This window comes from Bombina bombina, chromosome 8 (genome assembly GCF_027579735.1).
Source record: "Bombina bombina isolate aBomBom1 chromosome 8, aBomBom1.pri, whole genome shotgun sequence".
NCBI lineage: Eukaryota > Metazoa > Chordata > Amphibia > Anura > Bombinatoridae > Bombina > Bombina bombina.
This window is the reverse complement of record NC_069506.1, coordinates 37,331,685-37,359,323: the sequence shown is the minus strand read 5'-3', so window position 1 is coordinate 37,359,323 and position 27,639 is coordinate 37,331,685. Positions and strand designations below refer to the sequence as shown.

Sequence of the window (27,639 nt, the reverse complement as noted above, 5' to 3'; positions counted from 1 at the left end):
TCACAAAGACTGCTGCTCCATAACCTGTCCGCCTGCTCTGACAGACATCGCCGGAAATCAACACGATCGAGTACGATCAGGTTGATTGACATCCCCTGCTGGCGGCCCATTGGCCTCGAGTCTGCAGGGGGGGGCGTTGCACCAGCAGCTCTTGTGATCTGCTGGTGCAATGCTGAATACGGCGAGCGTATTGCTCTCCGTATTCAGCTAGGTCTGGCGGACCTTGATAAATAGGGGCCATAGTATTTATACTCTTGTGAAAAACTAACTCATAACTCTGTGATCATATTTCTGCAAAAGAAATTAAGGCCTAGATTTGGAGTTCGGCGGTAGCCGTCAAAACCAGCGTTAGAGGCTCCTAACGCTGGTTTTAGGCTACCGCCGGTATTTGGAGTCAGTGATTAAAGGGTCTAACGCTCACTTTTCAGCCGCGACTTTTCCATACCGCAGATCCCCCTACGCCATTTGCGTATCCTATCTTTTCAATGGGATTTTTCTAACGCTGGTATTTATAGTCGTTTCTGAAGTGAGCGTTAGAGCTCTAACGACAAAACTCCAGCCGCCTGAAAATAGCAGGAGTTAAGAGCTTTCTGGGCTAACGCCGGTTCATAAAGCTCTTAACTACTGTACCCTAAAGTACACTAACACCCATAAACTACCTATGTACCCCTAAACCGAGCTCCCCCCACATCGCCGCCACTCGATTAAATTTTTTAACCCCTAATCTGCCGACCGCCACCTACGTTATACTTATGTACCCCTAATCTGCTGCCCCTAACCCCGCCGACCCCTGTATTACATTTATTAACCCCTAACCTGCCCCCCACAACGTCGCCGCCAGCTACCTAAAATAATTAACCCCTAATCTTCCGACCGCAAAGCGCCACCACCTACGATATCCTTATGTACCCCTAATCTGCTACCCCTAACACCGCCGACCCCTATATTATATTTATTAACCCCTAATCTGCCCCCCTCAACGTCGCCGACACCTGCCTACACTTATTAACCCCTAATCTGCAGAGCGGACCTGAGCGCTACTATAATAAAGTTATTAACCCCTAATCCGCCTCACTAACCCTATCATAAATAGTATTAACCCCCTAATCTGCCCTCCCTAACATCGCCGACACCTAACTTCAATTATTAACCCCTAATCTGCCGAGCGGAGCTCACCGCTATTCTAATAAATGTATTAACCCCTAAAGCTAAGTCTAACCCTAACACTAACACCCCCCTAACTTAAATATAATTTACATCTAACGAAATAAATTAACTCTTATTAAATAAATGATTCCTATTTAAAGCTAAATACTTACCTGTAAAATAAATCCTAATATAGCTACAATATAAATTATAATTATATTATAGCTATTTTAGGATTAATATTTATTTTACAGGCAACTTTGCAATTATTTTAACCAGGTACAATAGCTATTAAATAGTTAAGAACTATTTAATTGTTACCTAGTTAAAATAATAACAAAATTACCTGTAAAATAAATCCTAACCTAAGATATAATTAAACCTAACACTACCCTATCAATAAAATAATTAAATAAACTACCTACAATTACCTACAATTAACCTAACACTACACTATCAATAAATTAATTAAACACAATTCCTACAAATAAATACAATTAAATAAACTAACTAAAGTACAAAAAATAAAAAAGAACTAAGTTACAAAAAATAAAAAAATATTTACAAACATAAGAAAAATATTACAACAATTTTAAACTAATTACACCTACTCTAAGCCCCCTAATAAAATAACAAAGCCCCCCAAAATAAAAAATTCCCTACCCTATTCTAAATTAAAAAAGTTACAAGCTCTTTTACCTTACCAGCCCTGAACAGGGCCCTTTGCGGGGCATGCCCCAAGAATTTCAGCTCTTTTGCCTGTAAAAGAATAAATACAATACCCCCCCCCCCCCCCAACATTACAACCCACCACCCACATACCCCTAATCTAACCCAAACCCCCCTTAAATAAACCTAACACTAAGCCCCTGAAGATCTTCCTACCTTGTCTTCACCATCCAGGTATCACCGATCCGTCCTGGCTCCAACATCTTCATCCAACCCAAGCGGGGGTTGGCGATCCATCATCCGGTGCTGAAGAGGTCCAGAAGAGGCTCCAAAGTCTTCCTCCTATCCGGCAAGAAGAGGACATCCGGACCGGCAAACATCTTCTCCAAGCGGCATCTTCGATCTTCTTCCATCCGGTGCGGAGCGGGTCCATCTTGAAGCAGGCGACGCGGATCCATCCTCTTCTTCCGTTGTCTCCCGACTAATGACGGTTCCTTTAAGGGACGTCATCCAAGATGGCGTCCCTCGAATTCCGATTGGCTGATAGGATTCTATCAGCCAATCGGAATTAAGGTAGGAATTTTCTGATTGGCTGATGGAATCAGCCAATCAGAATCAAGTTCAATCCGATTGGCTGATCCAATCAGCCAATCAGATTGAGCTCGCATTCTATTGGCTGATCGGAACAGCCAATAGAATGCGAGCTCAATCTGATTGGCTGATTGGATCAGCCAATCGGATTGAACTAGATTCTGATTGGCTGATTCCATCAGCCAATCAGAAAATTCCTACCTTAATTCCGATTGGCTGATAGAATCCTATCAGCCAATCGGAATTCGAGGGACGCCATCTTGGATGACGTCCCTTAAAGGAACAGTCATTCGTCGTTCAGTCGTCGGTCCGGATGGATGTTCCGCGCTGGAGGTCTTCAGGATCCTGCCGCTTCGCTCCGGATGGAAGACCATAGAAGATGCCGCCTGGATGATGACTTCAATCGGATGGAAGATCCTCTTCTGCCCCGCTTGGATTAAGACTTTGACCGGATCATGGACCTCTTCAGCCCCCCGCTTGGGCTTGGATCAGGACATCGGAGGAGCTCTTCAGGACGGATCGGTGAACCTGGATGGTGAAGACAAGGTAGGAAGATCTTCAGGGGCTTAGTGTTAGGTTTATTTAAGGGGGGTTTGGGTTAGATTAGGGGTATGTGGGTGGTGGGTTGTAATGTTGGGGGGGGGTATTGTATTTATTCTTTTACAGGCAAAAGAGCTGAAATTCTTGGGGCATGCCCCGCAAAGGGCCCTGATCAGGGCTGGTAAGGTAAAAGAGCTTGTAACTTTTTTAATTTAGAATAGGGTAGGGAATTTTTTATTTTGGGGGGCTTTGTTATTTTATTAGGGGGCTTAGAGTAGGTGTAATTAGTTTAAAATTGTTGTAATATTTTTCTTATGTTTGTAAATATTTTTATATTTTTTGTAACTTAGTTCTTTTTTATTTTTTGTACTTTAGCTAGTTTATTTAATTGTATTTATTTGTAGGAATTGTGTTTAATTAATTTATTGATAGTGTAGTGTTAGGTTAATTGTAGGTAATTGTAGGTAGTTTATTTAATTATTTTATTGATAGGGTAGTGTTAGGTTTAATTATATCTTAGGTTAGGATTTATTTTACAGGTAAATTTTTTATTATTTTAACTAGGTAACTATTAAATAGTTCTTAACTATTTAATAGCTATTGTACCTGGTTAAAATAATTACAAAGTTGCCTGTAAAATAAATATTAATCCTAAAATAGCTATAATATAATTATAATTTATATAGCTATATTAGGGTTTATTTTACAGGTAAGTATTTAGCTTTAAATAGGAATCATTTATTTAATAAGAGTTAATTTATTTCGTTAGATGTAAATTATATTTAAGTTAGGGGGGTGTTAGTGTTAGGGTTAGACTTAGATTTAGGGGTTAATACATTTATTAGAATAGCGGTGAGCTCCGGTCGTCAGATTAGGGGTTAATAATTGAAGTTAGGTGTCGGCGATGTTAGGGAGGGCAGATTAGGGGTTAATACTATTTATGATAGGGTTAGTGAGGCGGATTAGGGGTTAATAACTTTATTATAGTAGCGCTCAGGTCCGCTCGGCAGATTAGGGGTTAATAAGTGTAGGCAGGTGTCGGCGACGTTGTGGGGGGCAGATTAGGGGTTAATAAATATAATATAGGGGTCGGCGATGTTAGGGCAGCAGATTAGGGGTACATAGGGATAACGTAGGTTGCGGCGGTTTACGGAGCGGCAGATTAGGGTTTAAAAAAAAAAAATGCAGGGGTCAGCGATAGCGGGGGCGGCAGATTAGGGGTTAATAAGTGTAAGGTTAGGGTGTTTAGACTCGGGGTACATGTTAGAGTGTTAGGTGCAGACGTAGGAAGTGTTTCCCCATAGGAAACAATGGGGCTGCGTTAGGAGCTGAACGCTGCTTTTTTGCAGGTGTTAGGTTTTTTTTCAGCTCAAACAGTTCCATTGTTTCCTATGGGAGAATCGTGCACGAGCACGTTTTTGAGGCTGGCCGCGTCCGTAAGCAACTCTGGTATCGAGAGTTGCATTTGCGGTACAAATGCTCTACGCTCCTTTTTTGGAGCCTAACGCAGCATTTGTTTGAACTCTCGATACCAGAGTTAAATTTATGGTGCGGCCAGAAAAAAGCCCGCGGAGCGTTAACAGCCCTTTTACCGCCAAACTCCAAATCTAGGCCTTAATAAATACTTCAGCAGCAAACTATATGATCTTTAAGCATTGTTTGTAGAATGGCTTTGAAATTGCAGGCATTTTAATTACTATTATTTTTTGGGGGGTCTCAAAAGCTTTGGGGCATATGTATCAATGTGCGAGCGTACATGATACGAAATAGCGTATCATGTCCGCTACACATCGCTGTACATCGATAAATGCTCACAGCATACGCTATCGGCATTTATCATTGCACCAGCAGTTCTTGTGAATTGCTGGTGCAATGCCCCCCCCCCACTGCAGATTTGCAGCCAGTCAGCCGCTAGCAGGGGGTGTCAATCATCCCGATCGTATTCGATTTCGGTTGATTTCTGTTTGCAGCCTCAGAGCAGGCGGACAAGTTATGGAGCAGCGGTCTTTAGACCACTGCTTCATAACTTCCTGAAGGTTCGCCAGAAACAAGAAGCCTCAAGCTCCATACAGAGCTTAATAAATATGTCCCATTATGTTTACTGGTCTTCAAATCTGAGTTGATAGTTAAATAGTACCGCAAAGAGCTAGAGAAGTGTGCTGGGATTTTTTCTCTCTGATGCCTCTGCGCAATCTCAAATGAAATGCACTGATGTCTTTAACCTGTTCCTTGTTACTATGGAGACAGTGAAAAAGTGTCTGCTTTTTAAATTTCCTGTATCTTCCCATTTTTTTTAATCTGTGCTCAGATCACGACACACACAGTAAGATAAGAGAGACACACGATCCTTATGCCCCTCAGCAAGACTGATGGACAAAGTTACAACATCCAATTCATTCTTGTGTACGTTTTTCCAGTGGGTTCTTTGGAAATCATAAGTTTCACTTACTCTTGGAAGCCAGTGACCATTATCTGAGCTGTACAAAGACTGCCCCTAACTTTGGATGTCTAATAAAGTTTATTGATAAAACTGATGTCCCCCTCATGTAGCCATCCATCTTGAATGCCTGACTGCATCTTTCCTTTAATCTTTAAATGTTTTAAGTAGCCAACATTTTTAAAACTGTTTTTGCTGATTTATTACAATCAAATGAGCTTAAGAAAGATATAAACAGGAAATTTTAGCATAGGGTTCTTCAAACTTTTCCCCCAAGGCCCAGTGAAATGATACCTTGATGTATTATTTCCAATAAAGGGCCAGATTACGAGTGGCGCCCTAACAGTTACGTGCGCATGATATTAGGTTTATCACAGTTGTTCATTTGAGCACAGCTGAATTTAACGTTCGTCGGGATAGCACCACCTTAATGCTCTGGTTAACTGTTACACTTGAGTAAAACGTTGCACAAAAAATTACATTAAAAAGTACAGTTACACTCATAATAACACCAGCAAATGAAAATTATTTGAAAAAAAATATTGCAATAAAAGGTTATAAGGGCTCAAAGATATGAGGTCTCAGGTTTAAGAAAAAAAAAGGCTGCAAAGAGCTTTAACATAGAGCTACATATACACACATATCTAAATATGTATATGTATGTATTTATATAAATATATATATATATGTGTGTGTACAGATGCATTTACATGTGTACATATGTATTTACAAACATATATACACATATAAACTTGTAAATACATATGTATACATATATAGACATATAAATAAGTGCCTTGGAACCCTTTGCAGTCAAGTAGCTGAAAGCATGTAAAAGCATATTTATGCGATATTCATCTATACCCTAAGCCTAAGAATAAGCCCCAAATAGATATTCACCGTTCCTGAAGTCCGGTGGAGAAGGTCTTCTTCCAGGCATGTCCATCATCTTCTATCTTCATCCGAAGCGAAGGCGGCACGGAGGTGCGGAGCTGGCTTCCCCGATGCACGGATCCTCAGCGGCATGGCGGCTCCTCTTCATACGATTGTCCGTCGCACATTGAAGATTAAATGCAAGGTACCCCATTTATATTGGGGTACCTTGCATTCCTATTGGCTGAAATTTTGAAATCAGCCAATAGGATGAGAACTACTAAAATCTTATTGGCTGATTTGAACAGCCAATATGATTTCAGTATCTCTAAATAGGAATTTAGGTACCTTGCATTCCTATTGGCTGAAATTTTGAAATCAGCCAATAGGAATGCAAGGTACCCCAATTTGAATGCGGTACCGTCCATTAAATTTTTAGTGTATGACAGAGATCGGATGAAGATGAGCCTCCATGCCGCTGAGGACCACCGCCGCTGAGGACAGCCGCTCTGGTTCAGTGCATCGGGGAAGACCGCTCCGCACATCCGCTCCATGCCGCCTTCGCTCCGGATGAAGATAGAAGATGATGGAGGTGCCTGGAAGAAGACCTTCACCGCCGGACTTTAAGAACAGTGAGTACCTTTTTGGGGCTTAGTCTTAGACTTTTTTATATTTTTTTGTGGTGGCTTTTTATTTAGATTAGGGATATTTGGGCAGTAAAAGAGCTGAAGCCCTTTTACGGGCAATGCCCATACAAATGCGCCTTTAGGGGCAATGGGTAATTTAGTTCTTTTTAGACTTAGTTTTTTTATTTTGGGGGGTGGTTGGGTGGGTAGTTTTACTGTTAGGGGGTAATTGGTATTTTTTTAGGTAAAAGAGCTGTTTAACTTAGGGCAATGCCCTGCAAAAGCCCTTTTAAGGGCTATTGTTAGTTTAGTATTAGATTAGGAGGTGATTTTATTTTGGGGGGATTTTTTATTTTTACAGGGGTATTAGTTTAGGTTTACATTTTTTATTTTGGATACCTTTGTTTATTTTTTTCTGTAATTTTACATTTATTTTTTGTAATGTTAGCTTTGGGGTTTGTATTTATTTTTAAAATAGACTGACCTCTGGACAGGCTTATCGCCTAGTATTTAATAAAGTGTTATACTGTGTATTTATTGTATATATTTCACATTCCAATGTTATGTACAAAGCAGAATATGTTCTAAGAATAAATAGATATTTCTATATATATAGATATATGAATATATATATATATATATATATATATATATACACATACAGTGGATATAAAAAGTCTACACACCCCTGTTAAAATGTCAGGTTTCTGTGATGTAAAAAAATGAGACAAAGATGAATCATTTCAGAACTTTTCCCACCTTTAATGTGACCTATAAACTGTACAACTCAATTGAAAAACAAACTGAAATCTTTTAGGTAAAGGGAAATAAAAATAAAAAACTAAAATAATATGGTTGCATAAGTGTGAACACCCTCTTATAACTGGGGATGAAGCTGTGTTCAGAATTAAGCAATCACATTCAAAATCATGTTAAATAGGAGTCAGTACACACCTGTCATCATTTAAAGTGCCTCTGATTAACCCCAAATAAAGTTCAGTTGTTCTAGTAGGTCTTTCCTGACATTTTGTTAGTCGCATCCTACAGCAAAAGCCATGGTCCGCAGAGAGCTTCAAAAGCATCAGAGGGATCTCATTGTTAAAAGGTATCAGTCAGGAGAAGGGTACAAAATAATTTCCAAGGCATTAGATATACCATGGAACACAGTGAAGACAGTCATCCTCAAGTGAAGAAAATATGGTGCAACAGTGACATTACCAAGAACTGGATGTCCCTCCAAAATTGATGAAAAGACGAGAAGAAAACTGGTCTGGGAGGCTGCCAAGAGGCCTACAGCAACATTAAAGGAGCTGCAGGAATATCTGGCAAGTAGTGGCTGTGTGGTGCATGTGACAACAATCGCCCGTATTCTTCATATGTCTGGGTTATGGGGTAGAGTAGCAAGACGGAAGCCTTTTCATACAAAAAAAAACAAAACATCCAAGCCCGGTTAAATTTTGCAAAAACACATCTGAAGTTTCTCAAAAGCATGTTGCAAAAGGTGTTCTGGTCTGATGAAACCAAAGTTGAACTTTTTGGCCATAATTCCAAAAGATATGTTTGGCGCAAAAACAACACTGCATATCACCAAAAGAACACCATACCCACAGTGAAGCATGGTGGTGGCAGCATCATGCTTTGGGGCTGGTTTTCTTCAACTGGAACTGGGTCTTAGTCAAGGTAGAGTGAATAATGAACAGTTGCAAATACCAGACAATATTGGCACAAAACCTTCAGGCTTCTGCTAGAAAGCTGAACATGAAGAGGAACTTCATCTTTCAGCATGACAATGACCCAAAGCATACATCCAAATCAACAAAGGAATGGCTTCACCAGAAGAAGATTAAAGTTTTGGTATGGCCCAGCCAGAGCCCAGACCTGAATCCAATTCAAAATCTGTGGGGTGATCTGAAGAGGGCTGTGCAAGTAGATGCCCTCGCATTCTGACAGATTTAGAGTGTTTTTTCAAAGAAGAGTGGGCAAATCTTGTCAAGTCAAGATGTGCCATGCTGAAAAACTCATACCTAAAAAGACTGAGTGCTGTAATAAAATCAAAAGGTGCTTCAATAAAGTATTAGTTTAAGGGTGTTCACACTTATGCAACCATATTATTTTATTTTTTTATTTTTATTTCCCTTTACCTAAAATATTTCAGTTTGTTTTTCAATTGAGTTGTACAGTTTATAGGTCACATTAAAGGTGGAAAACGTTCTGAAATGATTTATCTTTGTCTAATTTTTTTACATCACAGAAACCTGACATTTTAACAGGGGTTTGTAGACTTTTTATATCCACTGTATATATACACCTCTATTTCACCAAGATTATGAGTTTTGCGCTTAACAGGGTGTGAAATGAACACAAAAAAAGTTGCGTTATTTCACTCTCCATAGCGCTGCCATTATGAGTTACTGAAAAGCCTCCATGTGCGTGCGATATGGTTAAGCTCCATACCGCACAGAATCTAAGGGCTGCTTTTACGTGCTCATGCACGCTTTCCCCCATAGACATCAATGGGGAGAGAGTGTTAGAAAAAAACTAACTCCTGAACTGCGGAATGAAAAATCTCTGTAACGCAACCCCATTGATGTCTATGGGGAAAAAAGTTATGATTAAACCTAACACCCTAACATAAACCCCAAGTCTAAACACCCCTAATCTGCCGCCCGACATCGCTGACACCTAAATAAACTTATTAACCCCTAATCTGCCGCTCCCGACATCGCTGACACCTAAATAAACTTATTAACCCCTAATCTTCCACCCAACATCGCTGACACCTAAATAAACTTATTAACCCCTAATCTGCCGCTCCCGATATCGCCGACACCTAAATAAACATATTAACCCCTAATCTGCTGCTCCCGACATCGCCGCCACTAATAAAAACTATTAACCCCTAATCCGCCGCTCCCCGACATCGCCACCACTATAATAAAGTTATTAACCCCTAAACCTCTGGCCTCCCATATCTCCGCCACTAAATAAACCTATTAACCCCTAAACCACCAGCCCCCCACATCGCAAAACACGAAATTAACCTATTAACCCCTAAACCTAACACCCCCCTAACTTTAAATTAAAATTACAATATAACTCTATTTAATTCACACAAACACTGACTACGAAAAACAGCGCTAACTAAACCCTTGATAAAAACAACTCTATTTTAAAATATTTAATACAGCTATTGTCAGTCTGTTCTTATCACCAATGGTGTATATTGTATTGTCACATTTTTATTTCCCACTATGTGCAAATAATATTATTAGTATTTTTTCCTTTTATTGTGGTGAATCTCCTGTTATAACTGTTCAATAGCTTCTTACTGCCTATTCAGAAAATTACAATATTGAGAAAAATACCCACATGTTATATTAGCTTACAAATAATATTCTTGTGCGGACTTTTTCAAGTATTTGTTTCTGGCGTCAGCAATTGCCCCAGTGAAGTTGCAATTGCTGATGCAAGAAACAAATACTTGAAAAAGTCCGCACAAGACGGTCGAAACGCGTAGACGGCACAGGAGAACAGTCAATAAAGCACCGCTACAAGGAGACAGTGATTCGTAAGTCGCCTACCTTTGTGAAGTCTGAGAACGGAACTCACACGCCTGAGAAGGACTGGACAGCATTACCGCAGAAACAAGAACCCAGGACAGAGTGGGAACAAAGAGGCGCCTGTTTTTATTTTAATGTTTGTAAGTGATATGAATGAATGCGCACAGAGGAATTATTAAAACTTTTACCGTGAGTCGTGGCTGCGCTCTCTCTTCTTTTGTGTTTGCAATAACTCTATTTAAATAATACAAAACTTACCTGTGAAATAAATATAAACCTAACATTAAACTATAAATTAACCTAACATAACTAATCTAATAAAATCAAAAATACTACTAATTAAAATATCTAAATTACAAATTTAAAAAGACCTAACACTAAGAAAAAAATTAAAAGTCTAAATTACAACTAAAAAAAAAACCTAAGAAACATTTTAAAAATCTAAGTTTACCAATAATATTTAACACTAAAATCACGAAAAAATAAAAAACACTAAGATTACAAAAAACAAAATTATCAATAATAAATAATATACACTTAATCTAATAGCCCTATAAAATAAAAAAGCCCCCCAAAATAAAAACACCCCTTAAAACTAAGCTACCCATTGCCCCATAAGGGGCATTTGTATGGGCATTGCCCCTAAAATGGTATTCAGCTCTTTTTCAAAGCCCAAAGCCCTAATCTAAAAAAAAAACACCCCAAAAATTAAAAAAAAACCTAACACTAACCCCAAAAGATCTACTCACGGTTTCTGAAGTCTGGACATCCATCTTCATCCAGGCGGCGAGGTCTTCATCCAGACGGCGTCTTCTATTTTCATCCCGGCAGCGAGGAGCAGAGTCATCCTGGAAGCCGAAGACATCCTGCGCAGAGCGTCCTCTTCATACCGTCGCCGCCGTACACTGAAGTTGAATGCAAGGTTGCCATTTCAAAATGGCATACCTTGCATTCCTATTGGCTGATTTGATTCTTCAAATTCAAATCAGCCAATAGGATGAGAGCTTCTGAAATCCTATTGGTGGTTCAAAACAGCCAATAGGATGAGAGCTACTGGAATCCTATTGGCTTATTTAGTGTTAATTAATTTGGGGAAAAAATATTTTTTTGATTTTTCGTAGGATTTGGTTTTTTTAGTTGTAATTTAGATTTTTTTAATTATTTTCTTAGTGTTAGGTGTTAGGTTTAGGGGTTAATAGGTTTAATATTGTGTTAGGTGTTCTTAGTGTTAGGTTTTTTAAATTTGTCATTTAGTATTTTTAATTGGTAGGTTTTTTAATTTTATTAGAATAGTAAGGTTAGTTTATTTTATAGTTTATGGTTAGGTTTTTATTTATTTCACAGGTAAGTTTTTATTTATTTAAATAGAGTTATATTGTCATTTTAATTTAAAGTTAGGGGGGGTGTTAGGTTTAGGGGTTAATAGGTTTAATATATTGTTTGTAATGCACACTTACTGCAAACGACTTCTGATTTATGGGTGTTAGCGTACTTTGTAACAGTTTAGCAGTTTAGCTATGAGTTTGTGAAACATTTTTGTTGCACAAAACTCATAACTACTGCTCTCAGATGGCAATATGGATTGTGTCGGTATAGGCTGTAACGCAAGCATTTTAGCCTCACCGCACAACCTGTAATACCAGAACTATGGAAATCCCACGCAAAAACTTCATTTTTCTTGAGTGCAGGATTGACGTTGTGTTACAGGCTAAAATGCTTGTGGTATAGCTATACCGACACGACTCGCAATAGCTGCATTACTGCTTTTGCGCTGAAATTGACATTTTTTCAGCATTATAAGTCGCAACACAAAACTCGTAATCTAGGTGTCAATATATAATTATCAATATATATAGGTATATATATATATATATATATATATATGTAATGTTTTTTGGTAAAATGTATATTTATGAATTAATAGAACATATTCTTCTATGTAAAGAACATTGGAATGTGAAATATTCATATATCCTGTTGGGTTGGCACACTTGAGAAAATGCAATCAGGTTTGCGCGTGAATAAGGGTGTTAATTTTTTTCCCACTTTTCAAGCTCAATTGAAGTCTATAGGAGAATACGTCATCATATTCTAACTTTGTTTTTTTTTACTTTTAACTTGTACTATGCGCAGTACCAAATGTGCACAAAAATTAGAAGTCGACTGCAGTAAGTGCACGAGCAGGAGCGATAAATAGCGCTCCATTTGTAATGCAGCCCATAACCAGTAAAGGTTTAATGTGTAAATCTTTTTTTAAAAATTAGTAATACAACCAATCAGAGGCCATATTGTTTGAGTCCATCATTCCAATGATAACTGATGAAAACAAGTGGTGTTGTTTTGCCTTCTTTTTCCAAATAAAATCTTAACATTTTTATAAAATGTTTACTATTTTCTTTTCTAAAATATATAAAGCTGAGGTTTGTGTATGAAAAGAATTTCAAGGAGAAACCTAGCAGATGAAAATGGACACTAGTGAACGGAGTAAATGCCCAGGTACTTTCACTAGAGGGAGCTCTTCTAGAATACAGGCATACTGTTTTAATGCGCTTTGCAGATATTGCTCTTTTTTACAAATGTAAGTTTGCGGAAACCCTGTGTTGAGCAAGTCTATCTGTACTATTTTTCCAACATATATACACATATAAACACATAAATACACATATACCCACACAGGCATCAAAAATTATGACTCAATAAAGGCTCAGATGATAGTTGGCATTTTTGTAGAAATAATGTATTTTTTGATTAAGGTATGTACATTATTTAGTTTTTTTTAGGTATAATGCTATTGCACACTTAAAGGGACAGTCTAGTCAAAAGGGCCATGATACCCAATTGTTTAAACACTTAAAAGTGATGCAGCATAGCTGTAAAAAGCTGACTAGAAAATATCAGCTGAACATCTCTATGTAAAAAAGAAAGATATTTTACCTCAAAAATTCCTCAGTAGCCACATCCCATTGTAAAGGACTTCTAAGCAGCAAATCAGAATGTCTGTCCCGGGACAGCTAAGGGAGTGAGCTTACGTGCACACTCATCGTATTTCCCTATTCAGTTTAAGGAAGTTTACTATGAAATCTCATGAGAGTAAAGTGAAATCTCATGAGATCACAGTAAAAGAGTTCATGACCTCAGCACTGTTGATGCTAATTGGCTGCTGTTCATTTCTTCATTTATTTATTTTTACCTGCAGCTGAGCAACAGTTGAGTATAACTTTTTACACAGAACTTACTCTGCTGAGCTGAGGAGATTGTGAGGTAAAATATCTTCCTTTTTTACATAGAGATGCTCAGGTGATATTTTTACAGCTATACTGCATCAGTTTCAAGTGATTTAGTATATGAGTATTATGTCCCATTAAACTTTCATGATTCAGACAGGGCATGTAATTTTAAACAGCTTTCCAATTGACTTTTATCATTAAATTTGCTTTGCTCCCTTGGTGGTATTTTTGAAAAGCTAAACCTAGCTGGGCTCAAACTGATTTCTAAACCGTTGAAAACCGCCCCTTAGCTTTGAGTATTTTTAAAGTTTTTCACAGTTAGACAGTACTAGTTCATGTGTGTCATATAGATAACATTGTGCTCACTCCCGTGGAGTTATTTAGGAGTCTGCACTGATTGGCTAGACTGTCTGTCTGTCTGTCACAAGCACTAAGATAAGGGGCAGTCTGCAGAGGCTTAGGGGCCTATTTATGAAATGTCTTTCCGACATGATCCGATCAGCGGATCATGTCGACAGACATCGCTGAATGTGGAGAGCAATACGCTCTCCGCATTCAGCATTGCACCAGCAGCTTTTGTGAACTGCTGGTGCAACACTGCCCCCTCTAGATTTGGCCGCTAGCAGGGGGTATCAATCAACCCGATCGTATTTGATCGGGTTGATTTCATGCGATCTCTGTCCGCCTCCTCAGAGCAGACGGACAGGGTTATGGAGTAGCGGTCTTTAGACCGCTGCTTCATAACTGGTGTTTTTGGCGAGTCTGAAGGCTCGCCAGAAACACGGCCCTTCAAGCTCCATACGGAGCTTGATAAATTGGCCCCTTAGCTACAAGGTAATCACAGAGGTAAAACATAGATTAATATAACTGTGTTGGTTATGCAAAACAGGGGAATGGGTAATAAAGGGATTATCTATCTTTTTAAACAATAACAATTCTGGTGTAGACTGTCCCTTTAATAGACTACAGTATAGTGTAAATATAACTTTTATATGCTCTGGGAAACAAAAAAAATGAGGGTGACTGACTTTATTGCTATATTCGCTTTATTGCGGTGGTCTGGAACTGAACCCGCAATATCTCTGAAGTTTGTCTGTATGTGAAAATACAGTGGGATGGAGCAGGGTACGATTCTAAGCGAACTCTCAGGCACAGGACAAGTCTTGTGGGTGAAGAAGGAAAGTAGTAATGATAGAGTTTAGCTGTAGCTTGAAGGTTAATAGAAAAGGCCTGATCAGGGAATATATTGGGATAAGTAAGGAAATATAGTTGTATGGGAATCTGTTGATGACTTTATAGGTTATGTTCACCATTTTGAATTGGATTGTAAAGACTACAGGGTAGATGATGTGAAGCGGTGACTTAAGTGGGTGAGATTAGATAAGGCACTGGGGATAGAAGGGGAAAGCTGAGACTTGTGTGTGTGTCTGTGTATGAGTGTCTGCGTGTTTGTGTGTATGTATGTGTATGTGTCAGTGCGTGTTTGTGTATGAGTGTGTGTGTGTATCTGTCTGTGTGTGTGTTTGCATGTGTCTTTGTGTGTGTATCTGTCTGTGTAAGTATGTGTATATGTCTGTGTATGTATGTATGTGTGTCTATGTGTGTCTTTATGTGTGTATATTTGTCCCTGTGTGTATGTGTATATGTGTCCCTGTGTGTGTGTGTATATGTGTGTGTGTCTGGGCATTTCTATGTGTGTGTGTGTGTTTATCTGTCTGTGTGTATGTGTGTGTCTGTCTGTCTGTGTAAGTATGTGTATATGTCTGTGTATGTATGTATGTGTGTCTATGTGTGTCTTTATGTGTGTATATTTGTCCCTGTGTGTATGTGTATATGTGTCCCTGTGTGTGTGTGTATATGTGTGTGTGTCTGGGCAGGCGGACAGACATCGACGGAAATCAACCCGATCGAGTACGATCGGGTTGATTGACACCCCCCTGCTGGCGGCCCATTGGCCGCAAGTCTGCAGGGGGCGGCGTTGCACAAGCAGCTCTTGTGAGCTGCTGGTGCAATGCTGAATACGGCGAGCGTATTGCTCTCCGTATTCAGCGAGGTCTGGCGGACCAGATCCGCACTGTCGGATCAGGTCCGCCAGACTATGATAAATTGGGGCCCATGTGAGTATATTCCATTAAGGGCCTCTCTTTAGAAACTATCTACATTATTGCGGCTCCTAATTTCCAATTGGAGATTTGGATCCTTTATAGATGCTGGTGTCAACACCTTCCCTTGAGGTCTGTGTCACCAAGGATAAAAGTTGTACTGTAGTCTTGGGAGAGACTAAGAACTAGATTACAAAAGCAGTATTGTGACTGCTCTAACTGGAGCACATATTACAAATTGCATATTACTGTGTTGTAAAGGTTTATATGTGGAATATTTACCTATTTGTTTAGAGAATTTACATCTTTACATTTATCTATGTTTAGATATTTTATATACAAAAAAGTGAAGAGATTTAAGAGTACCTGGGGGTCAGTGTTGGCCGCATCTGGGCTATCTGGGCTATCTGGATATTTAAGCTCCTCTATCTGAACTCGGCACAATGGATTTTTCTCTGTTACTGAGCTGGGATCACTAGCCGTGTGGACTTTCTGGGACATATCATGGTCAGCAATTTGGCTGGTGCTATACGCTCGGCGCTGAGAGCCAGGATCAGCAGCTGTAATGAGAATAGAACATTTAGGGTTTTTTAAAACATACATACAGTGATAGTTTTCTCTGCCTAAACACTATGGAGTCTGCTGCCCCATAACTTAAATTTTTAGCTCATATTTTCCCCATATATATCTCACAAACTGAATTCATGGTTGGCTTTAGAAGCGAAGTGGTCATTGCTTTGTACAAATAACAAAATACTAAAGGTGCCACAAAAGTGTCAACACAATTTAAATGTGTGCTGGTATTAAAAGTGTAGCTCAATGCGAATGCGACCTCGCAATCACATTGCCGCAAGCCAAGCGCTCACAAGAGCGCGCTTTCATAGGCTCCAATGGGATCCTCATTTTCATGCTGGCAGCCACGGCATACAATCTAGCGCAGGGGGCAATTTTGTTTTCCTAACACCCCACATCCCCTCACCTAACCCCTTATAACTGTTTTGTGCAGATATTTTTTTGTTTTGTTTTGTTGTTGTTTTTTTAAATATGGATATTTATATTTTATTTTAATGTACTGTCCTCTTTATTTAGGGGCAATTGGGGCAACTTTTAATTTGTGTGTGTGTATGCATGTGTTTGTGTGTTTATGCATATGTGTATGTGTGTTCATGTGAGTGTGTTTATGTATGTGTGTGTGTTTATGCATGTGTGTGGACTGTGTGTGTATGTATGTTTGTTTATGCATGTGTGTGTGTTTAATAATGTGTATGTGTGTTTATGCATGTGTGTGCGTATGCATGTGTGTGTGCTTATGCATGTGTGTGTGTTTATGCATGTGTGCGTGTGTTTTTTCAAGTGTGTATGCATGTGTGTGTGTTTATGCATGTGTGTGTTTGTATGCATGTGTGTGTGTGGGCATGCAAGTGTGTTTATGCATGTGTGTGTGTGTTTATGCATGTGTGTGGACTGTGTGTGTGTAAGTGTGTGCATGTGTTTATTCATGGATAAACATGTGTGTGGACTGTGTGTGCATGTGTGTTTATGCATGTGTGTGTATGTATGCATCTGTGTGTGTTTATGCATGTGTGTGTGTTTATGCATGCGTGTGTATGCATGTGTGTGTGTTTTTGCATGTGTGTGTATGCATGTGTGTGTGTTTATCCATGTGTGTGTGTTTATGCATGTGTGTGTGTTTATGCATGTGTGTGTGTTTATGCATGTGTGTGGACTGTGTGTGTGTGATTATGCATGTGTGCGTGTGTGCATGTGTGTGTGTGTGTGTTTATGCATGTGTGTGTATGCATGTGTGTGTGTGTGTGTTTATGCATGTGTGTGTGTGTTTATGCATGTGTGTGTGTTTATGCATGCGTGTGTATGCATGTGTGTGTGTGTTTGCATGTGTGTGTATGCATGTGTGTGTATGCATGTGTGTGTGTTTATCCATGTGTGTGTGTTTATGCATGTGTGTGTGTTTATGCATGTGTGTGTGTTTATGCATGTGTGTGGACTGTGTGTGTGTGATTATGCATGTGTGCGTGTGTGCATGTGTGTGTGTGTGTGTTTATGCATGTGTGTGTATGCATGTGTGTGTGTGTGTTTATGCATGTGTGTGTGTGTTTATGCATGTGTGTGTGTTTTGCATGTGTATGCGTTTTGCATGTGTATGCATGTGTGCGTGTGTTTATGCATGTGTGTGTGTGTGTTTATGCATGTGTGTGTGTGTGTATGCATGTGTGTGAAAACTTTCTTTGTTGGATTAATAAACAAATAATTTAGAGTTTAAATATATAATTTTTAATAAGAATTTATAAAACAGTCTGATTACATTTCTTGCTTATCTTATCTCTTAAAATCCTTTGGCAATAAAAAAGGGATTACATGTACTATTTTATTACTGTTACTGCATCAGCATAAAAAACATGTTGACAGAATTAGAATTCTCATTGGTGGATACTGTCATGCAGGTCACGTCAGAGACACTGATGATGAAAGCCTTTGTATGAATTTTATTAATTTAAGATCTAAGTAACAACTGAAACATTATTAATCCTCACAAGATATTCTGTTGCTGAAGAATTTTAGAAAGCAAAGAAATCCCAGCGAATTCTCAAGGCACGTTAAAAATCGACTTTATTTGTGGAAAAACAAATAATGGCTATTAAAAGCAGGTTAAGAACAACAGCGCAGACTTGTCTTACGCGTTTCGGCGATAGGGCGCCTTAATCATAGACATACTGTGACTGCTTGTAACCTTATATTTATACGATCAAAAATTAGCACAATTGTATATAGCTGTGTTCCTTAAAACAGGTAATACATTGCATGACATTACCTGTTTTAAGGAACACAGCTATATACAATTGTGCTAATTATTGACCGTATAGCCCAGATCGTAGGCTAAGGAGACCGTCGGATACGGTAAGCAGGACAGAAGGGCCGAAGGCAGTCCCATGTCCCATGCTCTTCTGCAATTTGATGCTGCCTACAACGAGGGGTGAGTGTAACTCCGGACCATCTGTGATGATGTATCATTGAGACACAAACAGTATACACTATACGCGTCTAGAGCCGCATTTAGGGAAGGAGTGTGCTGAAAAGTTTGAAGAATTTTAGATATGACAAAGAATAGAAACTAGAAGCAAATTATCGTTAAAGGGACGGTGGCTGTAAAATTTATATTTCCCTTAAAGGGACATTCCAGCCAAAATTGGATACATTTCCGTTTTGAATAGAAGCATTTTTGTAATATACATGTATTAGCTAAAATGCTTCTAATAAAACCTATAGCTGTTTCAAAAGTGTATTAACGTATGCAACGTGCACCAGCATTTTATAGAAAGCACTTGCTCAGAGAGCCTAAGGTGCTTGTACCATCTGGTAATGACTCAGGCCTAGATTTAGAGTTCGGCGGCAGCCGTGAAAACCAGCGTTAGAGGCTCCTAACGCTGGTTTTAGGCTACCGCCGGTCGGAACAGCCAATAGAATGCGAGCTCAATCTGATTGGCTGATTGGATCAGCCAATAGGATTGAACTTGATTCTGATTGGCTGATTCCATCAGCCAATCAGAATATTCCTACCTTAATTCCGATTGGCTGATAGAATCCTATCAGCCAATCGGAATTCGAGGGACGCCATCTTGGATGACGTCCCTTAAAGGAACCGTCATTCGTCGGGAGACGCCGGAAGAAGAGGATGGATCCGCGTCGGCTGATTCAAGATGGACCCGCTCCGCACCGGATGGAAGAAGATCGAAGATGCCGCTTGGAGAAGATGTTTGCCGGTCCGGATGTCCTCTTCTTGCCGGATAGGAGGAAGAGCCTCTTCTGGACCTCTTCAGCACCGGATGCCAGGACGGATCGGTGATACCTGGATGGTGAAGACAAGGTAGGAAGATCTTCAGGGGCTTAGTGTTAGGTTTATTTAAGGGGGGTTTGGGTTAGATTAGGGGTATATGGGTGGTGGGTTGTAATGTTGGGGGGGGGTATTGTATGTTTTTTTTTACAGGCAAAAGAGCTGATTTTCTTGGGGCATGCCCCGCAAAGGGCCCTGTTCAGGGCTGGTAAGGTAAAAGAGCTTTTAACTCTATTAATTTAGAATAGGGTAGGGCATTTTGTTATTTTGGGGGTCTTTGTTATTTTATTAGGGGGCTTAGAGTAGGTGTAATTAGTTTAAAATTGTTGTAATATTTTTCTTATGTTTGTAAATATTTTTTTATTTTTTGTAACTTAGTTATTTTTTATTTTTTGTACTTTAGTTAGTTTATGTAATTGTAGTTATTTGTAGCAATTGTATTTAATTTATTTATTGATAGTGTAGTGTTAGGTTAATTGTAGGTAATTGTAGGTATTTTATTTAATTAATTTATTGATAGGGTAGTGTTAAGTTTAATTATAACTTAGGTTAGGATTTATTTTACAGGTAATTTTGTTATTATTTTAACTAGGTAACTATTAAATAGTTCTTAACTATTTAATAGCTATTGTACCTGGTTAAAATAATTACCAACTTGCCTGTAAAATAAATATTAATCCTAAAATAGCTACAATATAATTATAATTTATATTGTAGCTATATTAGGATGTATTTTACAGGTAAGTATTTAGCTTTAAATAGGAATAATTTATTTAATAAGAGTTAATTAATTTCGTTAGATTTAAATTATATTTAAGTTAGGGGGGTGTTAGTGTTAGGGTTAGACTTAGCTTTAGGGGTTAATCCATTTATTATAGTAGCGATGAGCTCCGGTCGTCAGATTAGGGGTTAATAATTGAAGTTAGGTGTCGGCGATGTTAGGGAGGGCAGATTATGGGGTTAATACTATTTATGATAGGGTTAGTGAGGCGGATTAGGGGTTAATAACTTTATTATAGTAGCGCTCAGGTCCGCTCGGCAGATTAGGAGTTAATTATTGTAAGTAGCTGGCGGCGACGTTGTGGGGGGCCGGTTAGGGGTTAATAAATATAATATAGGGGTCGGCGGTGTTAGGGGCAGCAGATTAGGGGTACATAGGGATAATGTAAGTTGCGGCGGTTTACGGAGCGGAAGATTAGGGGTTAATAATATAATGCAGGGGTCAGCGATAGTGGGGGCGGCAGATTAGGGGTTAATAAGTGTAAGGGTAGGGGTGTTTAGACTCGGGGTACATGTTAGAGTGTTAGGTGCAGACGTAGGAAGTGTTTCCCCATAGGAAACAATGGGGCTGCGTTAGGAGCTGAACGCTGCTTTTTTGCAGGTGTTAGGTTTTTTTTAAGCTCAAACAGCCCCATTGTTTCCTATGGGAGAATCGTGCACGAGCACGTTTTTGAGGCTGGCCGCGTCCGTAAGCAACTCTGGTATCGAGAGTTGCATTTGCGGTAAAAATGCTCTACGCTCCTTTTTTGGAGCCTAACGCAGCATTTTTTTGAACTCTCGATACCAGAGTTAATTTTATGGTGCGGCCAGAAAAAAGCCCGCGTAGCGTTAACAGCCCATCTACCGCCAAACTCCAAATCTAGGCCTCAGTTTATTAATTGCTGACATGATACAAGCCCCACTGGTGATCTGAGCAGCTGCAGTATTTAAAATGCTGGTGTACTGAGTATATCTAGCTATGCTTCACACATGCAGAGAAAAATGCACTAAAACAGTGATAACTTTTACTAGAATAATTTTTGCCAATACATGTATATTGCATCTATGTTTCTATTCAAACATGTTATTCATCTATGTGCATTTATATTTTGACTGGAATGTCCCTTTAATGTGTTTCCAATGACTAGACCAGCAGCAGAGTATATGTATGTCTATATATATATGTACCATATGTAAAGGTATAACCCTGGCATAAAAGGGCAGAGGCACAGGCAGCATACAGTAAATTTCCCCACTCCCTCCCCCCAAACATGAGTCAAAGCTCCATGGTGAGGGTCCAACAGATATCAGCAAAATGAATAGTTTATTTAAAAGCAGCACACATATTTATACACCTGGCTTCAGGTTACAGAGGGCATTGGTTAAACAGTAAAGCAAACATATGAACAATGCATCAAACCTCTAACAATTGTCTATTCACAGGTAAAACAGATTAACATATTAAATTAATTAACTGGGGAAGAACGTTTACTCAGACAATCTGATGTTGGGCAGTTTAGTTAACATAATCACACAGGGACACAATCAGTTTACCCAGACAGACTCCTGAGACACAATCAGATCTGCAACGTAAATAAAATACATCTTATTACAGAATATAAGAACAGCCCTTATTAGCTATTAAGTCCTTTTATGCCCACTTGGCTTATAGAGTCACAATTGCTCCCACAATGGGCACTCACACCCTGTACCCATCCTGTATTTATGGATACAGGGTGACATGGACATAAGACAGAGTTATGAAAGTACATGGGGTGTCCAGCATATAAAATTCCATATTTCCATGCAGTCTCTGGGTATCCTTAAGCCCATGTACCTCCTGCCCAAAGAATGTTCCATAACAGGCCCTCCAATGCACAGTGGCGAGATTGGTCTCGTCACACCATATATATATGAAATGGCTGTTCTTTGACGCCAAAACCCAATTAAAATTGACAGGACATAAATCTCCTAATTGTATCACTTTCTATATACACACAAGCTTCCTTATCTTATTTCTGTCTGTATACCAAAACCCAATACTTAGGCCCTCAAGATCAAAAGTCCTGCAAAGCGGCAATATATTCTAAAGGGATCAGATGTGATGTCTGGCAAGCTGGCAATATATTCCAAGCTGCTGACAGCATTATTAACAGGTGTTTTACTATAAATCCCAATGGGTGGCAACGCTGGCGATATAATCCAGCCAGCATCACCACCGACATTGGCGACGTATAGTAAAGGATCCCTTTGGAATATATTACACCGGACCTAAAAACTATACCTATGTACCCCTAAACTGACAGAACCCTATTAACACCTAAACCACCAGTAGCCCAACGCATTATCCCCCAACTTTACTTGACCCCTACACCACCAAAAAAAAACTTTATTGGTCAGGTAGATTACAGGCATGACGTAGGTGTAGGCATACTGTGAGCATTAGCTGGGGTTCCAGGGGGAATATAAGGAAGACATGAAGTAGGTGTAGGTGGCCTTTGGGAGTTAGTGGGGCATTTCAGGGTGGGGAAAAGCTAAAATATGGTGTAGGAGTTTTGTGGGAGTAAGCCAGACATTCCAAGGGAGTATAGCTAAGTCATGACGTAGGTGTAGATGGTATTAGGAAGTTAGCTGGGTGTTCCAGCGGGACTATAGCTAAAATAAAACGTAGGTGTAGGCTTTCTGTGGGAGTGAGACGGATGTTTCAGGGGGAGTATAGCTAAGACATGACATAGGTGTAGGTGGTATTAGGAAGTTAGCTGGGTGTTCCAGCAGGAGTATAGCTAAAATATGACGTAGGTGTAGGCTTTCTGTGGGAGTAAGCCGGAAATTCCAGGGGGAGTATAGCTAAGACATGACATAGGTGTAGGTGGTATTAGGAAGTTAGCTGGGTGTTCCAGCGGGAGTATAGCTAAAATATAACGTAGGTGTTGGGTTTCTGTGAGAGTGAGACGGATGTTTCAGGGGGAGTATAGCTAAGACATGACATAGGTGTAGGTGGTATTAGGAAGTTAGCTGGGTGTTCCAGCAGGAGTATAGCTAAAATATGACGTAGGTGTAGGCGTTCTGTGGGAGTAAGCCGGAAATTCCAGGGGGAGTATAGCTAAGACATGACATAGGTGTAGCTGGTATTGGGGAATTAGCTGGGTGTTCATGTGGGAGTATAGCTAATATATCATGTAAGTGTAGGCATTCTGTGGTAGTTTGCCCGGACGTTCCATGGTAGCACTAGCAACCTGCATTTTCATTGGGATACATCATCAGTGCGACATATTACAATCTCTGAACTGCCGGTTACGAGTAGGGTGTCAGCCATGTTTGTCTCATCACCTTTTCAGAGGTCTGACTTTGCAGTGTGAGGCAGGTAGTGTAGGTTTAGGTAAAGTAAGCCCTAGTCAAAAAGGATGATCTTCCTGGAATCCTTCTGAAGTAACCGATGTCTCCTGACTAGTCATCAGAAGCCATTCTGAAGTTTGCCCACAGGCCAAAATATTTCAATGAGATGACTCTAGAGGCATTCACTGGCTGTTCGTGCTTGGGAAGTAATCAGTTAGGTAATCTACTAAGCAGTCTCAAGTCATTACCCTAAATGTTATTACCTTAGCTTATGACTTTACAAGCCAGATGATGTTTGAGGATGATGTGCAAATGACTAAGGTAGTTTGATGATCATCAAATGACCCCTGGGTGGTCTCTGAAGTAATCCAGTTTGTTTTGGGAGGTGACACAGGAATTATTTGAAGTGTTCGACACAGAAACTGTGTTTGGTTTCAGTGAGTGCACTGTGTGCGCTGTGTAAGAACACTTTAATAATATATATAATTAAAAAGTTGTTTAAAACTGAATGCTCTGTCTTAATCATGAAAGAAAAAGATTTTCCATTTCATATCCCTTTAATAATTACACAAATCCAGGAGAATAAATCTGTGTCCTACTCTTTTGCACTAACCCATTGAACACACTAAATTAGTGGGACATTAAAGGGACATAAGAGTCCAAATTAAGCTTTCATGATTCAGACAGCGAAATATTAAAACCAATTAACTGATATTTTGGTTTGGTATTTCTCACTGTAACTTATCTCCTTTCTCTGAGAGCATACTGAAAGGGACACACCTTGTAATTATAACATATCAAGTCTAAATATATTTAAAGAAAATAAACATATTGTTTACTGCAATTGTTTTTAAATAGCCAAACTCCACCTACCAGTAGTCTTATTTGGAGGAGAGAATCCAGGCTTTAGTCTGCAGACAAAAAGACTAACCATGGTCATTGATAGTATAAAGTACACTGTTTTGCAGTCATTATTTGCTAAAGCCAATTATGTAAAGATATGTAGCAGGGCTAGCCCTGATAATTTCCAGGGTGCGTTCCAAAGTCTTAGAATTACAAAAAACACAATTTTCAGAGCTAAATTAAATAAAAGGAGGTCAAAATAAATTATTAAAGTATATTGCAAAGTTGCTTTATGATGCATAACTAAACTTTTTATATTAAAATCTCAAGGTGTTAACTGTCCCTTGAAGTAGGTTCAGGAGCATGCACGAGTCCTAAGCACAATAGGAACAACATTTTTAAACACATAATTGCAAACACTGCCTCCACATAGTTCCTAGCACACGTGCACACTCATGAGTTTCCCTCAGTATACTCTTGTCAAAGGATACAAAGGGAAAAAAGGTACATAATGCAATTTCTATAAATCTGTATTATATTTCTAAATTATAACAAATTAAATTTAAATTCCTTGCCCAAGACACACCCCTTGAAAAAGAGCATTGTTTATTTTACCTTCTTTACAGTGGCAAATTAGCAACAGACATAAAAACCACCTGCACATATTAACCAATCACTGAGCATCATGTACGAGTGTCAACATTCTGCATTCGAAAGTTAAAGTACAGAGAAAACAGGCAAAATGAATAATGAAAGTGCATTGTTGTTTTGCTGTTTTTTTTAATATTTTTTTTCAGCATAAAAAAAACATTTTTATAGGGAATGTATGTTAAAGTGCATGTAAACTCACCGATACTCGACATTCACAAACGTTTCATCATAAAAAAATAGCATAAGTTTAATTCATGAATTTACTAAAAACATAATATAATACCGATTTATATACCTATCTAACTCTTAAAGTCTCGATTTCTCCCTCCGCCCGCCATTTTGTTCCGCTTTCTTAACATTGATTGACATTTGCCTAAACTAATAATGTGGCGTACCCCGTGGCGTCCAGCCCCCTTTTATTTACGTCATTTTCAATCTCTGCGCATGCGTCTTTTATATGCGCATGCGTATAACCACTTGAGCTGTCTTTCTAAGCGATGCGAGTTTAGAAACGCAGGCGCGATTCAGAAAGTAAATATCAAACGCATGCGCATATTCGGGACTAAATTAGAAACGCATGCGCACAAAAGGGAGCCGTCGTGAACGCGCAAGGGTAATACGTCATAGAGCGGGCGGGACCGCTCTAGTCGTTATGCGCTGAAAAGAAAGGAAGTTATGGATGGGAGGAGTGCAGCATGAAAACGGAGCAAAGTTACTAACGTAATTATTACTTTATATGTTCAATATATATAAAAAAAATATGCGGTATTGATAATGGAGTGCATAAAAACAGATTTTGATGGTCAATATGTAAAAAATTTACATCCACTTTAATGATCTTTTAAGAATGTTTCGGGTTTTGAAAAGAGTGTTACATACAATATTGTAAGGTGCATTACCCATTACTCCTGGGTCATTATTATTTGACGTGGGTGATGGGATGTGGTTTGAATTATATTAATCAGTAAATAGATGCAAGATATAATAGTGTATTTAAACCAAATTAACATGAGTATTGTATGTAGAGCTATGGTTTTGTTTCTTTAAAGTACTATAGTTTCTATAAAGTAATGGGCGCCCGCATGTTGGATCCTAAGATTCCCTTTATATATCAGACAGATTTAAACCATGCAATAAAATAGAGTGTGCAAATATGGCAGTCTGTTAGTCATTTTAACATTCCTTTATTCCACACATCCTTGTTTGCACGCTCTCTTTTATTGTTTGTTTCATATCTGTCTCTAAATGTCCTTAGCAGAAGAGATAGATAAGGGGAAATATAGGTTTTAATAGGGTTGAACAATAATCGGTAGAGGTAAGCTGCTAACTTGGAGACCTAGGCCTCTATTTATCAAGGTCTGTCGGACCTGATCCAACAGTGCGGATCAGGTCCGACAGACCTTGCTGAATACGGCGAGCAATACGCTCGCCGTATTCAGCATTGCACCAGCAGCTCACAAGATCTGCTGGTGCAACGCCGCCCCCTGCAGACTCGCGGCCAATAGGCCACCAGCAGGGGGGTGTCAATAAACCCAATCGTACTCGATCGGGTTAATTTCCGGCGATGTCTGTCCGCCTGCTCAGAGCAAGCGGACAGGTTATGGAGCAGCGGTCTTTGTGACCGCTGCTTCATAACTGCTGTTTCTGGCGAGCCTACAGGCTCGCCAGAAACACGGGGCATCAAGCTCCATTCGGAGCTTGATACATATGCCCCCTTGCCTTGGACCGTATAAATTGTTCTTTCTAGGCTCAGTTATAGAGCTAGATTTACTAATCCCCGGACGGACACAGGCAGACCACTCCTATCCAACCGTCATCAAGGGTTTTGGGCAGGAATATGCTGCCCGCATTTATCACTGCACATATTGCCTTGTGTACAATGCGGTCCCCTGCTCATAAACGGCCAGTCACGTGAGAGCAAGGGCTGTCAATCTCCCTTTTAAAGTTGTAGCATAGTTTAAGAAGCAGCAGTCTGATGACCGCTGCTTATTAACTCTTGGCTGCAGGCTCGCTTGTTAAAACTAACTTCTTAAAGGGACAGTCAACACCAGAATTTGTGTTGTATAAAAAGATAGATAATCCCTTTATTACCCATTCCCCAGTTTTGCATAACCAACACAGTTATAATAATACGCATATAGGTATTACCTCTGTAATTACCTTGTATCTAAGCCTCTGCAAACTGTCCCCTTAGTTCTTTTCACAAACTTGGATTTTAGCCAATCAGTGCTGACTCCTAGGTAACTTCACGTGTGTGAGCTCAATATTATCTATATGACACACATGAACTAACTCCCTCTAGTCTAGTGTTGAAAAACTGTCAAATTGCATTCAGATTAGAGGCGGCTTTTAAGGTCTAAGAAATTAGCATATGAGCCTCCTAGGTTTAGCCTTCAACTAAGAATACAAAAAGAACAAAGCATAATTGG

At 39.3% G+C, this 27,639-nt stretch overlaps 1 protein-coding gene across 1 annotated transcript in view; it reads right to left on the bottom strand.

The window, feature by feature from the left end:
• The window catches only part of VWA5B1 (von Willebrand factor A domain containing 5B1), a 264,188-nt gene that overhangs the window by 69,517 nt on the left and 167,032 nt on the right, over window positions 1-27,639 (bottom strand). The window contains exon 13 of the mRNA XM_053689852.1: window positions 16,138-16,331. Within this exon, the coding sequence (XP_053545827.1) occupies window positions 16,138-16,331 (194 nt within the window). The remainder of the gene's footprint in view (window positions 1-16,137; window positions 16,332-27,639) is intronic.